Source organism: Anomaloglossus baeobatrachus, chromosome 1 (genome assembly GCF_048569485.1).
Source record: "Anomaloglossus baeobatrachus isolate aAnoBae1 chromosome 1, aAnoBae1.hap1, whole genome shotgun sequence".
NCBI classification, from domain to species: Eukaryota; Metazoa; Chordata; class Amphibia; order Anura; family Aromobatidae; genus Anomaloglossus; species Anomaloglossus baeobatrachus.
In genome coordinates, this window is record NC_134353.1 from 559,721,419 (window position 1) to 559,735,793 (window position 14,375).

Consider the following 14,375-nt stretch of genomic DNA (forward strand, 5'->3'; position numbering starts at 1 on the left):
TCTACATTTTTGTTTTGTCAAGATGGGGTGCAGAGTGTACATTAATGAGAAAAAAATTAACTTTTTGAATTTACCAAATGGCTGCAATGAAACAAAGAGTGAAAAATGTAAAGGGGTCTGAATACTTTCCGTACCCACTGTATGTGGCAACATCTCGCCTATAACATCTTATTCGTTCACGGACCTTTTTTGTTCTTTCCCTTGATGGATTATGATGTGTCCCTCAGCGACTGGACCCTATTGACCCTCTTAATATTTTGTTGTGACAACAATCTTGTACTACCTAACATGTATTGTTCCGCCAAACAGTGTAATGTTTGATGACATATGGTTGTTTTTGTTTCTTGTGGTTGTAGAAAAGAAAATTTTCAATAAAATATAAAGTTAGAAAAACAAAAGATTCAGATGTGCCCCTGACGTAGGCATTAAGTTGTAGATGACAGAGCTGGGGTCCATAAAATAATGCTAGGCTTCGTTTGGGCTTCGTACCAACAGGCAACATAAACGTAGACATTAGATGCCCGCCAAACTTTACACTTTGTCTTCCATCTGCAAATATTGAGTAAAGCATGTATTATGTTCCTTTATTTTTAAGCTTGCTAGATCTTTATAACCTAAGGTTGCTTCCATGCAACCGTTGTTCACGTCCATGTGCTGGCATGGAGGTGTAGTATTCTATGTGCCCATCAGCTCTCGTTTGTGGGGCACCAATGGGTTACTTTAACATTTGGGGGTCTGTTAAATACCTTCTTGCCTGATGTTGCAGAGCTACTCTGAAACCCAGCCTACAGGTGTGATATTGTGCTATTGCTGTATATATCATCATAAGATGATTGCAGGTTCATATTCCCCAAGGGGTCAAAAAATACAGTAAAAAAATAATTTTGCATCACCCCACTTTTTCCTTCACCCCATGTCGGCACCATGAGAGAGGATCTGCCCTTCAAGGACAGGAAACCTACAGGATAAGAAAGGTCGGCACCTCTCCTTGCATCAGTTGGTTTCCTGTCCTTGAATGAGGAACCTCAGGATAAGAGGGCCTTGGAGATTTTTTGTTTACTCAGCCCTGGCAGTCAGTTATGGCAGCGGCACGGGTCATGCTTCAGAAAGCACAGGTCCCCTTGATGAGCAACAACAGGTCCTCGGTGGATTTTACTGTAAGCCGACGCAGGCTGTGGCCCCCTCTTTGAGGTGGTAGCCACTGCCTTGCATCTCTGGCAGCATGTGTGGCAGCGTTGGACGGTGCCATCTTGGATGACATCGCGTATCCCGTGCATGCGTGGGAGCTTTAGGTGGCGCCATCTTGTCTGTGGCGCTGTGATGATGCTTTTCTGGCCGGTGACGATCAGACCCAGGAGTGGGTCAGGAGGTGCTGGAGGGGGCTGTTGAGCGCTTCGTCCATTTAAATATGGCGGGGGGTCCACGGGTCGGTGGCATATGCTCAAGTCTGACCCTCCAGCAGGATGGCTCGGGATCAGCAGCAGCGACAAGGGCTGTAGCCGTCATTCCCCTCTGCTCCTAAGAAACCCGAGAAGCAGCCTCAGCGTCATTGAAGCGGCACTGGATCTGGTGGAAGACTCTCTAGTAAGAGTGGTACCTGGTCCAGTCAGCAGAGCCGTCACAAGCCCGACACCAGGGGAGCCTCCAGAGGAGAGTTGTCGGATGGCAGCTCCCCCTGACCCGATACCGCCTCTTTACACAAGAGTAGTGAGTGATCTTCGGGAAAAGTTCACTTTGTAAAGAGGTGTTTTTTGTTTGTGTCTCCCCTCTTTCCCTGTTGTGTTAGGTGGAGAGGCCAAGGAAGTGTTCTTCCAAAACCAAGAACAAAGAATGTTCCCTGTGTAAAAAAAAAAGGGCTAGCCCATATTTCGACCAAGAGGCTCTGCAAGGATTGTATCCAGCAGACACTTTCAGAGGAAGCCCCGGGGTTTGCTTCAGATCTCAGATCCATCATTAGATCTGAAGTAAGAAGCACCCTTCAGTCTCTGAGAGAGCCCTTCCTGTAAGAAGCACAAGCATTCACCCCCTACCTCAAAAAGTTCAAGTAGATCGGAGGGAGAATGTGGTTTCTCTGTTTCTACATCTTCCTCCTCTTCTGACAGTCATGTTGGAGAGCGCCAGTGTTTTCCTGTAGAAAACACAGACAAGCTAATTAAGGTGGTCAGAAGTACGATGAGCATGTCTGAAGAGAAACCGCAATGTTCTATCCAGGATGCAATGTTTAGAGGGCTAGAGCAGAAGAAACGTCGGGGCTTCCCGGTGGTCGACAGAGTGCAGTCCCTAATATCCAGAGAGTGGAAGAAACCCGACAAAAGGGGGTCTATACCTGGCAACTTTAAACAAAAATACCCCTTTGAAGAAGGCGTGTGTTCCTCCTGGGATAGGGCTCCTAAATTTGATGTAGCTGTAGCCAAGTTTTCCAAAAAGTATTTGATTCTCTTCGAGGACATGGGGTCACTAAAAGTTCCACGGGAGGATATTCTGTCTTCCTTGCCTCCGATGCAGGGAGAAGCTGCATTCCTCTCTGATGCATCAGCAGATTCGACGAGATTGGCTGCCAAATCAGCGGCGCCTTTTAACGCGGCTAGACAGGCCTTATGGTTGAAATGTTGCCCAAGTTTTCGGCTGCGTTCTGAGACGCACATGCAGTGACTTACACGCTGCGTAATAGAACGCAACGTGGGCACATAGCCTTACTTCCTAACAAAATCAATGTTTCAAAAATGGTGCTGATGTAAAGTATACATGTGGGAAATGTTGTTTATTAAATATTTTGTGTGGTATAACCTAACTGATTTAAAGGCATAAAAATTCAAATTTTGAAAATTGTGAAATTTTTAAAATTTTTTGCCAAATTTTTGACATTTTCATAAATAAACGCAAATGATGTAAAAAAAAGTACAACATGTCACGAAAAAATCTCAGAATCACGTTAACCTAACTCTTCTTTAGTTGACTGTTAAACAATAATAAAACAGATTCTTATTTGTTTTACTTTTTTGTTACCTTTTAGGTACATTTTGGACTTCTGTAAACAGTTTTATTTTCTGCTGCGGTCTGTGATATATCCAAAGACAATGACTCGCGACTTCAAACCTGGAGATTTAATTTTTGCCAAGATGAAGGGGTATCCTCATTGGCCTGCCAGGGTAAGTTAAATGTTTGCATTTAAAATCTGTTGTGAATAATGTGTGTGTTTTTTTTTATTTTTTATTTCAACTACTATTATATTACAGTTGATGTGAACAGTCCCTATCATGCCTCCTGTGAGGTCAAACTGACAAGTCTAATATGCTGCAATACATAAGTATTGCAAGGTATTAGACCAGAAATCAAACAAGTGAAAATCGATGTCCCATACTAGGACTAAGTAGAAAAAAAGTCTAATAAAATTGGTTTAGAAATATAAAAATGTAAAAAGTATGAAAAAAATAACGAAGAAATGTTTCGTAAATAAAAACAATGTTTTTTCTGTAAAAACAAAAGTAAGCCAAACACAGTTGGTATTGACACTTGTGTACCGACGAAGCAATCTATATAAATATCCTATTATCTATCCTGTATGTAAACACTGTTTAAAGAAAAAAAAATCCTAAAGCAAAAAAAATATATTTTTTCATCATACTGATGCATAAAAATGTAATAAAAAGTGGTCATAAAGTCACACAAAATAATTGACTGAAAATGTCATCCTATACTAAAAGAATCACGCTTTTGTTTGAAAAAAAGATATAGCTATCAGAATATGGTAGAAAAAAGTTTTCAGTGTGTAAAAGTTGCAAAACCTAAAACAACATATACAAATGATGGTAATGCTGTAACCGTACTAACCCAAAGTAAAGGTAAGATCACTTTTACCAGTGATCAGCGTAAAAATAAAATTAAATGCTGGTTTTTGTTCACTCTGCCTTACAAAAAAAAAAAAAAAATTTAAGTTAGGTAGTCCAAAATAGCACCAATAAAAGCTTCAACACATCTTGCAAAAAGAAACCCTACACAGTTCTTAAAGAAAATGTGTTAGCAGTTTTTTGTAATCTGAAGACATCAATCTTTAGGGGTTATAGCGTCTCTTTTCAAACTGTTATGTTTTTTGCCTGCAATGTTTGTTTTAATATCAGGAGATTATCATTGCCAGACTAGGACAGCTCGTCTGGAACACCCTGTGCTGTGATTTGCAGCTCACTGTTTATAGACTTTGTATATAGAGAATTTCATCAAAATATGTCCAATCAAGATAGTGTTCAAATAGGAATAATCAAAAGATGCCTGAATCCAAGGTAAATGGGAAGTGGGGAATATAAAGTAATAATAATAACAAGTAATAATCATAAAATATAAATTGTATTTTCAAAATAGAATAAAATACATATTAAAATATAGAAGGTGCCTCAATACGAGGGACCTGGACACCAAAAACCGTATAGCGGAATTTAAAGGATCAACAGTAGGATAATAATACCACAGTAGGTATATTAAGATATGGTAGTAATTAGACTGACCAGTGTTAACCTGTCAATTGTGAAAAAGCCACAACATAGGCTATGTAGTCCATAAGTCATAGTGCTTATAAAGGTGTACACAATTGATAGGTTAAAAAAACAGTGTTTTAGGGCTCAAAAATAATTATTATTTTCATACTGCCCTTAAAAATAAAGTGCTCTTATCACTTATCACTGTACCGGAGAGTGAACAACTTAAAATGGCATAAAAAAATCAACACCATTCCTAAATTCTCATTTTTGTTAATTCTGCCCCACAAAAATCAGAATAAAAAGTGATTTTAAAATTAAAATGTTATATAGCAAGAAATGGCCCCAATCAAAAGTTCAACATATTCAGAAAGAAAGAACCCCCCTGATCTATGTCAACGGAAAAATAGTTGTGCCCGTCGATAGTTGTTAAAAGGTGTTTAAAAGAGGGGCGTGGCTTAGGAATGGCTGTGTGAGGAAGCAGGCTTTTAGAGCTCTGTGGACCCAGGCAATTACTCCCTTTTTAAGCCATCCCTGACTAACAACGATGTCCAGGAGGAAGAGGACAGAAGGCAGCATAACCCCAGCTGCTGCATCGAGCAGAGGGAGCGGTGAATCGGTGTAAGGTGAGTCCCTTTCTCTCGCACCCATTCAAGTGAATGGGGCAAGAGAAAAATTGCACTGCACTCGCGGTACTCCGGTGTACCGTGCGTGCAGGGCGAGAATGGCAATAGCCAGCTACGGAGGAGAGAGGGAGAGAAATCCCTCCCTCTCCTCCTCCGTGCCGGCCCGCCCCTCTGCAGTGCTGGTCCGCCCCCCGCAGCTGAGGTCCGCTCGCAGGGTCGGACCTCAGACGCAGGCACGCTCGCATGACACTCGGCTCCTGCTGTGCTGCCAGCGCGAGCCGAGTCTCATGCGAGCATTGCAGTAGTGCCCCGTGTGGCCCCAGCCTAATGAAGAGGGTTTGTCTGCCTTTTCAGACAGGGTGACTGCACTGGAAACTAAATTATCCACGGCGCAGTCTCATACACAGGCCTTGGCACTCTTAACTCTTTTAGCATATCGCACGAGACGCAACAAGGCTGTCCTCTTTCCCCTCTGATTTTTGCACTAACCTTCGAGCCCTTTCTTAGACACGATCGTGCTAATGGGAATATTAACGGGATAACAATTCTCTCCTCCACACACAAAATTGCTTCTTTTATGCATGACCTCCTTTTCGTTATTACCAAGAATCTTGCTCCCTAACCTAATGGTGGAATTCCGCAGCTACTCTCGCCTCTCTAACTTCAAAATTAATTTTCCCAAATTGAAGGCTTTGGATGTTGCTCTTCCTCTCCCGCTTGTGAGTCACCTTAACCCCTAACCTTAACACCTTCACGACCGGCCGATTTTTCGCTTTCTGTTTTTTTTTTTCGCCATTCTTTTTCTGAGATACGTAACTTTTTTTATTTTTCAGTCAATATGGTCATGTGAGGTCTCATTTTTTGCGGAACGAGCTGTACTTTTAAATGAAACCATAGGTTTTACCATATAGTGTACTGGAAAACGGCAAAAAAAATCCAAATGCAGAAAAATTGCAAAAAAAGTGCGATAGCACTATTGTTTTTGAGATATATTTTATTCACTGTGTTCACTGTATGGTAAAACTGATGTGTGGGTCTGATGCCTCAGGTCAGTGCGAGTTCGTAGACACCAAACATGTATAGGTTTATTTTTATATAAGGGGTTAAAAAAATTCGGAAGTTTGTCTGAAAAAAGTGGCGCACGTTTTACTCTATATTCCGTGACCCGTAGCGTTCTCATTTTTCGGGATCTATGGCTCAGTGACGGCTTATTTTTTGTGACTCGACCTGATGTTTCTAACGGTACCATTTTTGCGCAGATGCTACGTTTTGATCGCCTGTCATTTCATTTTGCGCAAAAGTTGTGGCGACAAAAAAAACGTCATTTTGGCGTTTGGAATTTTTTTGCCGCTACGCCGTTTACTGATCAGATTAATTGATTTTATATTTTTATAGATCGGGCGTTTCTGAACGCGGCGATACCAAATGTGTGTGTATTTTTTTATTGTTTAACCCTTTAATTTTCAATGGGGCGAACGGGGGGTGATTTGAACTTTTAGGTTTTTTTGTTTTTAATTTTTTAAAACTGTTTTTTTTTTTACTTTTTTTTTTTTATTTTACTAGTCCCCCTAGGACGCTCTGCACTATCTGCTGATCACAGCTACACAGCTGTAAACAGCAGATACGTGCACTTCCTGCTTCCCTGGCCTCCGTACAAAGCGAAAGTGAAAGTGGTTCATGTCTAGCACAGGAGTCATCACATGGCCCTGTGCTACCATGACAACCACCGGAAGTCATGTGATCATGTCACGTGACTTCCGGTATCGGGCGGTCACATATTGACAGCGCCATTACAGGGGTTAAACGGCACGAGCAGATAACGATTCTGCTTGTGCCTAGCAGGCACACATCTCAGCTGTGAAAATCAGCTGAGATGTGCGCCGATCGCGGCATGCTGCTGCCGGCAGACCGCGGGCAGTAAAGTTATGACCGCTAGGATGTAATTTTACTGCCCGCGGTCGTTAAGGGAGGTTTTAGTTTTAAATAAGCAGCTCAAACATTAAGCTATCTAGGAATAAAGATTACGGTATCCCTTTAATAATAATAATGTTATACCAATGCAATTTCCTGGGACTTCTTAAAACTACAAGAGCAGACTGGGAAAGGTAGTCCAAATCTAACTTTACCTGGTTTGATAAGTGCCAAGTCTTCAAAGGAATATCCTTCTGAGAATATTATATTTGCTACAGGCTCTGCCTATCGCAGTCCCCTCAGCCTTCTTCAAACCAGTAAATGCAATTCAAACGGCCTTTCTGTGGGCCAGCAAGGGAGATACGGTTAAACATTCTGTCTTATGTAGTCTCAAAGCTGAAGGGGGCATTGGCCTCCTGAATCTCAAGATCTACCACGTGGCTTCCCACCTGGTGCGGATTGTTGGAGCGGTGAGAGCACTGCTTCAGGCAGAGATAGCCGGGTCCCGGCTGTAATTTCAGCCGGAGACCCGGTAGTGATCACGGGAGCACATTGAACTATTATGATACACCTAGGTTTTAGACAAGGAAAGTAGGGGGAAAAAAATGTTGACACACAAAATGTGGTCATGACTTACTGTTATGAGGGTAATGTCTCCTAATTCTGTACTAATGTCCCCCATCCTTGGCCCCATCATTTTTTTAACACATACAAAAATAATCAAGTCTACTCACCTTCCCTCCGCTTCCCAGATGTGCGGCATCCTTTTCTGTTGCTGTCAACTGATTTTGGCATATAGAGTGACAGAATGCCCATAAAGTCACTGCAATGCATCCCCAGTCACACGCTGACGTCAGCTGCCGGCTGATGCAAAATGAATATGCACTGACCCCCACGCGCATAATCTTGCCCACTGGCGCCAGTGATACTAAATGATAGTGAATATTTTTATTGTCACTGACCTCAGTGCCAAGAGCTGGGCGGGATTATGGGCTTGGGGAACAGTAAAAATTAATTTTATTTAATGATGGACACACTTGATTGCCTCACTTCTGCTGATGCCAGCTCCCTACAGCGGCGCATTACCCCAACAGAGCCAGGTACATTTCTGACTGTAAGACGCACCCCCACTTTCCTCCCAAATTTTTTGGGGGGAAAAAGTGCATCTCATAGTTTGAAAAATATGGTGATTTCTGGAAAATGATAGTTGTGTCAAAATAGTCAATAGTGTAAATTTCAAAATGCGGTCACTTTTTGGGAATATTTTTGGCACTTTTAGGGGCTTTTCAAACTATTTTCAGGCATTTCTTTGCCTTTAAAAGCTAAATGACATTTCTTCTCTTTTGATCATTACCATATGCTCAAATGTTTGACCAGGCGCGGACTAATCATTTGTCCAGCCTTTGCAGCCGCACAGGAGGCCAAATGGTAGGGGGGCCACAAACCGGTGTAATTGCGCATTATTATGATTTATTGGACCCCAAAAGGCCAATATACAGTTCTTGCACAGGGCCCCTTTTCTGTCTTTGTCCGCCAGTGTGTTTGACCACATATAGGGTAATGCCGTACTTGGGAGAAATAGCATAATATTTTAGGGTGTTATTTTCTTACAAGCCATGACACATTTTGAGTTAAATTTACTTATTGTGACAAATGTAACATTTTGACATTGCCCAATAGTAAATAAATTGGTAAAACAGTTGTGGGATAAAAATGCTTATTATACGCTTACATAAATTCCATAAGGGGGTGCAGTTTGGGGGGTTTATGCTGTTCTGATCCCTCAGAGGTTATTACAAATTTGTGTCCAAAAGCAAAATTGCAATTTTTTTTTTTCCTTTCGAGATCTCCCATGTACATAAACCACATTTTTGGTATTTGTGCATTAAGGTGAAACTTGTTAAAATTGTGGGGTACATTTTCTTTTATTATCCCTTGGAAAAGAAATTTGGGATCAATATCATGTTTTTTCGTGATACATTGTACTTTGTTAGTGAAATTACCGTATTTTTCGCTTTATAAGACGCACCGGATTATAAGACGCACCCCAAACGTAGACATAAAAAAAGGTAAACAAAAAGAAAAATGGGGTCCGTCTTATAATCCGGTGTTCTCTTACCGGAGGGGGGCAGCAGTGGTGGTGAAGCAGGGTCACAGGAGGCAGCGGATTTGCTGGCAGGCACGGCGGGTCAGTGGCAGCGGGGTCCGGGGTGGCAGGTGGCGTCCGGGGTCGCAGGAGCCGGGAGGCCCGTGGTGGTGGTGGCGGTAGCAGCGGCGACGGCGGGTGAGTCATGCAGCAGGCCGCTGCAGTGAGTGTCCCAGTGTCCGCGGTCCCGGTTCAAATAATGGCGCCTGCGCAGATGGAGCTCTCATCCAAGGGCTCCATCTGCGCACGCGCCCGCTGCCATCATTTGAAACTGGGACCGCGGACAAACTGGGTAAGTTGCTGCACAGCCGCCCGCCCCGCACGTACAGAGTGGCAGCCAGCAGGCTGCCCGCCCACCCTGCGTGCAAGCGGCTAGGTACCTGTGCTTGCGTGCGGGCGGCAGCCATCTGCCGCCCGCACACAGCACCCGGCCTCTGCCCGCACACAGCACCCGGCCGCTGCCCGCACACAGCCGCCGCCCGCACACAGCACCCGGCCGCCGCCCGCACACAGCCGTTGACCGCCGCCCACACACAGCCGCCGCCTGCACACAGCCGCCACCCGCCGCCCGCACACAGCACCTGGCCGCACACAGCACCCGGCCGCTGCCCGCAAACAGCCGCCGCCCGTACACAGCACCCGGCTGTCGGCCGCTGCCCGCACACAGACGCCGCCCGCACACAGCACCCGGCCGCCGCCCGCACACAGCACCCGGCCGCCGCCCGCACACAGCACCCGGCCGCCGCCCGCACACAGCACCCGGCCGCCGCCCGCACACAGCACCCGGCCGCCGCCCGCACACAGCACCCGGCCGCCGCCCGCACACAGCACCCGGCCGCCGCCCGCACACAGCAACCGGCCGCCGCCCGCACACAGCACCCGGCCGCCGCCCGCACACAGCACCCGGCCGCCGCCCGCACACAGCACCCGGCCGCCGCCCGCACACAGCACCCGGCCGCCGCCCGCACACAGCACCCGGCCGCCGCCCGCACACAGCACCCGGCCGCCGCCCGCACACAGCACCCGGCCGCCGCCCGCACACAGCACCCGGCCGCCGCCCGCACACAGCACCCGGCCGCCGCCCGCACACAGCACCCGGCCGCCGCCCGCACACAGCACCCGGCCGCCGCCCGCACACAGCACCCGGCCGCCGCTTGCACACAGCACCCGACCGCCGCTTGCACACAGCACCCGGCCGCCGCTCGCACACAGCACCCGGCCGCCGCCCGCACACAGTACCCGACTGCCGCCCGCACACAGCCACGGGTACCCGGCTGCCACCGCACGCAAGCACAGGTACCCGGCCGCTTGCACGCAGCCACAGGCACCCGGCCGCCCGATCACCGCACAGACAGGACCCCCAGGTACCGCTATATTCGCTTTATAAGACGCACCCCCCATTTTCCTCTCAAATTTTTGGGAGGAAAAGTGCGTCTTATAAAGCGAAAAATACGGTAGTTAGTAATGTTCAATGTGATTTGCATTTCTGTGTTTAAAAGAGAAACAATTGGAAAGTTGATGACAATTTTGAAACATTCGCAATTTTCAAACTGAATTGTACTGCTCTTAAGATAGATAAATATATAACTAAATAATAGTAATTTTCCTCGAGATCACAGATACCCCAGGTGTGGTCAAAAACTACTGCTTGGGCATATGGCAGAGTTTGGAAGGGAAGGAGCGCTACTTGAATTTCGGAGCTCGAATTTGGCCGGAATACATTGTGGGCACGAAAACAGTAGAAACCTCCCACTAGTGAATCCATTTTGGAAATGACACCCCTGAAAGAATTAAGGCCCCGTCACACTAAGCAACATCGCTAGCAACATCGCTGCTAACGAACAACTTTTGTGACGTAGCAGCGATGTTGCTAGTGATGTCGCTGTGTGTGACATCCAGCAACAACCTGGCCCCTGCTGTGAGGTCGTTGGTTGTTGCTGAATGACCTGGACCATTTTTTAGTTGTTGCTGTCCCGCTGTGAAGCACAGATCGCTGTGTGTGACAGGGAGACAGCAACAACTGAATGTGCAGGCAGCAGGAGCCGGCTTCTGCGGAGGCTGGTAACCAATGTAAACATCGGGTAACCAAGAAGCCCTGTCCTTGGTTACCCGATATTTACCTTTGTTACCAGCCTCCGCAGCTCTCACGCTGCCAGTGCCGGCTCCTGCTCTGTGCACATGTAGCTGCAGGACACATCGGGTTAATTAACCCGATGTGTGCTGTAGCTAGAAGAGCAGGGAGCCGGCGCTAAGCATTGTGCGCTGCTCCCTGCTCTGTGCACATGTAGCTGCAGCACACATCGGGTAATTAACCCGATGTGTGCTGTAACTAGGAGAGCAGGGAGCCAGCGTTCAGTGTGCGCTGCTCCCTGCTCTCTGCACGTGTAGCTCCGTGCGCTGGTAACCAAGGTAAATATCGGATTGTTTACCCGATATTTACCTTAGTTACCAAGCGCAGCATCTTCCACGCGGCGCTGGGGGCTGGTCACTGGTTGCTGGGGAGCTCACCAGCAACTCGTGTAGCGACGCTCCAGCGATCCCTGCCAGGTCAGGTTGCTGGTGGGATCCCTGGAGCGTCGCAGTGTGACATCTCACCAGCAACCTCCTAGCAACTTACCAGCGATCCCTATCGTTGTTTGGATCGCTGGTAAGTTGCTTAGTGTGACTGGACCTTTAATCTATGGGTGTGGGGAACATCTAGAGCCCATAGGTGCTTCTCGGGAAAAGTTACACTCTCCAAAGACAAATACCTAGCAATGCCCAGTTAGGCAGGCTTCTCATAAATTATAACATATACTCTACAAACTAATCTTTCTGCAACAGAGAGGAGAAATTAATAAAAAGTACATTGTATACAGCACTATATGGCCAGCTTATCATGCTCAAACTGGTGAAAGTTACTTTTTTTAGGGTTTATAATTAATACAATATTGTATAAAGTTTCCATGATTACCCCAGGAAGAAATTATAATTATTCTTTCTTTCCTTTTTCAATTAACTGTATGTACAGGTGGATGAACTTCCAGATGGTGCTGTAAAACCTTCCTCAAATAAAATGCCCATTTTCTTTTTTGGTACCCATGAAACGTAAGTTCCTAATTTCTTTTTGTATACGGTAGTATTTTGTGTAACGTTTGTAAATGAAATACCCTGGACTTTTTTATTTTTCTTACCAATTCCCAGTTGTCTGTGTTCCCCTGAAGGCCTCATTGCTTTCCAGTGTTGCTGGCCCATGACTGCTAGAGCCAATCGGTCAATTTAGTTGTAACAACCAGATAGCAATCTTTGAGATGTGCTAAAACAATAAATCAAACCTTTGGAGGCTCCATCTCTCAAATTACAGGACATGGTTGATAAAGTTGAAAAATATACAGGTCTTTTGAGTTATAATCCTAATTTGTTGATCTGGGGAAAGGCAAAAAGCACATGCGGTAAAAAAAAATAGCTTCCCAACTCCAAATATAGAAGTCTGACTAGTTTCTGGAATCAATGCCCTATCTTCAGAAATGGTTATCAAAAAAGGCATCCCTACCCCTGTTTTAGTGAATGAACCATTCCAATCTCACTCGTGGCAGAGAGTTCCACAGTCTCAATGCCCTTACAGTAAAGAATTGCGGTCTGTGGTGATGATTAAACTTTCTTTCTCTAGATTTAGAGCAGGCAAGGGAAACCTTTTTCTGCCAAGGGCCATTTGGATATTTATAACCTCATTTGCGGTTCATTTCCAGGTTTGCATCAGTCTGGAGTGCAATTGAATATTTGCGAAAATAAGACACTGTCTTATGTTATTCTTTGCCTCAAAAAATGCACTTGGGCTTATTTTCGGGGTAGGGCTTATTCTCGGAGAAACACAGTTGGAGGAAAGTTTACCCCTCAAAAATGCAGATCCCCCTTCCCAGGAGAGTCATACTTATTAGACTCCAGGCTTCTGGGTCACTTCCTCCCATCTTCGATGGGCACTCCCAGCATATATGCTCTACGATGGTCCTCCCCTGCTTCTGGCCGACACACTCACACACACATAAGATTACGCATTCACACACTCATGCACACACTCATACACACACATCAAATCGTACACACACACTCACCACATCCTTTTATATCAATTGCTTTCTATCGGCAGAGGATCCTGGGACATAGTGCAGTGGAGCGCGAGGGTATCGATGCTTTCCACTGCCTGGTCTTCCATGCATTCCACCGCAGGTCCTCATGCTCCCCTGCACCACGTCCCAGGTCCTTATGGCGGTAGGAAGCAATCAATATCACCGGATGTGGCGAGTGCGTGTGTGCGATCTGATGTCTGTGCGCATGAGTGTGCCAGACCAAAGAATGAGAATATCACCTCTTTGAAAGCGAACCAATCACCAGGATTTCCTATATAAACTAAAGCCAGTGCTATACTGGCGCTATCATGCTGATTCTATACATACCTTTAGTTGTCAGATTGGATGTATAGATTTTGAAATACAGGCAAGTAAAGCTACAGAAATGTACAGCTTTTTGATTGGCAGAAGCTGCCAAATAGCTAATTTGTAGGTCGGGTTTTGCTATCCATTCCCACCCCTGTTTGCTGCCTGGCCTCTGTAGATTCCTTTTAAGACTCACTTTTTAGTCTGAGGCAACTTTCTCTGATCAAGGAGAATATGGACAGTTCTTCCAGATAAGGTTCACATTTCCGTTAAAATGTATCAGTCACAATCTGCGGCTATGGTAAACAACGGCATCCGTTTAGCGGATTCCGTTGGGTCCCATAGACTTGTATTAGTGGCGGATTGCGACTGATGACCTTGCGTTGCATCTGCTGCGCCGCGGTCAGTCGTTTTTTGACTGACCGCCGGGTGGGAGCAACGCAGAAAGTACACAGACTAATGGCAGATGATGTAAACTGCCCAGGCCAAAAAGACTAATGCACTGCCAGGATGCAGCAAGACCTCCATTAAATGGAGACATCACAGGTGCAAAGGGAGATGGTAGTAAAATTGCACACTTGTGGCTTGCATAGGTCACTGTTCACACATGCAGGCACACAGTATCTGGTATGCAGCCTATTGGTCACGCCCATCACAATCGATGCAAGCGGGCTACGCCAGTACTAAATATGTGTACCATGCAGGGACAGTGAGTATAATATACAAGGCCTAACATTAAGAGGCCTGGCTGCATCCTGTATAAAATATTCTGTGCAAAAGAATAAATATATGAGGTATTGGTAGGTAATAT

The 14,375-nt window shown here is 45.7% G+C and overlaps 1 protein-coding gene across 1 annotated transcript in view; it reads left to right on the forward strand.

Moving 5' to 3' along the window:
* Positions 1-14,375, forward strand: part of PSIP1 (PC4 and SRSF1 interacting protein 1) — a 124,259-nt gene that overhangs the window by 8,657 nt on the left and 101,227 nt on the right. Inside the window, exons 2-3 of the mRNA XM_075316944.1 lie at positions 3,014-3,149; positions 12,163-12,239. Coding sequence (XP_075173059.1) covers positions 3,078-3,149; positions 12,163-12,239 — 149 coding nt within the window. The 5' untranslated portion in view covers positions 3,014-3,077. The remainder of the gene's footprint in view (positions 1-3,013; positions 3,150-12,162; positions 12,240-14,375) is intronic.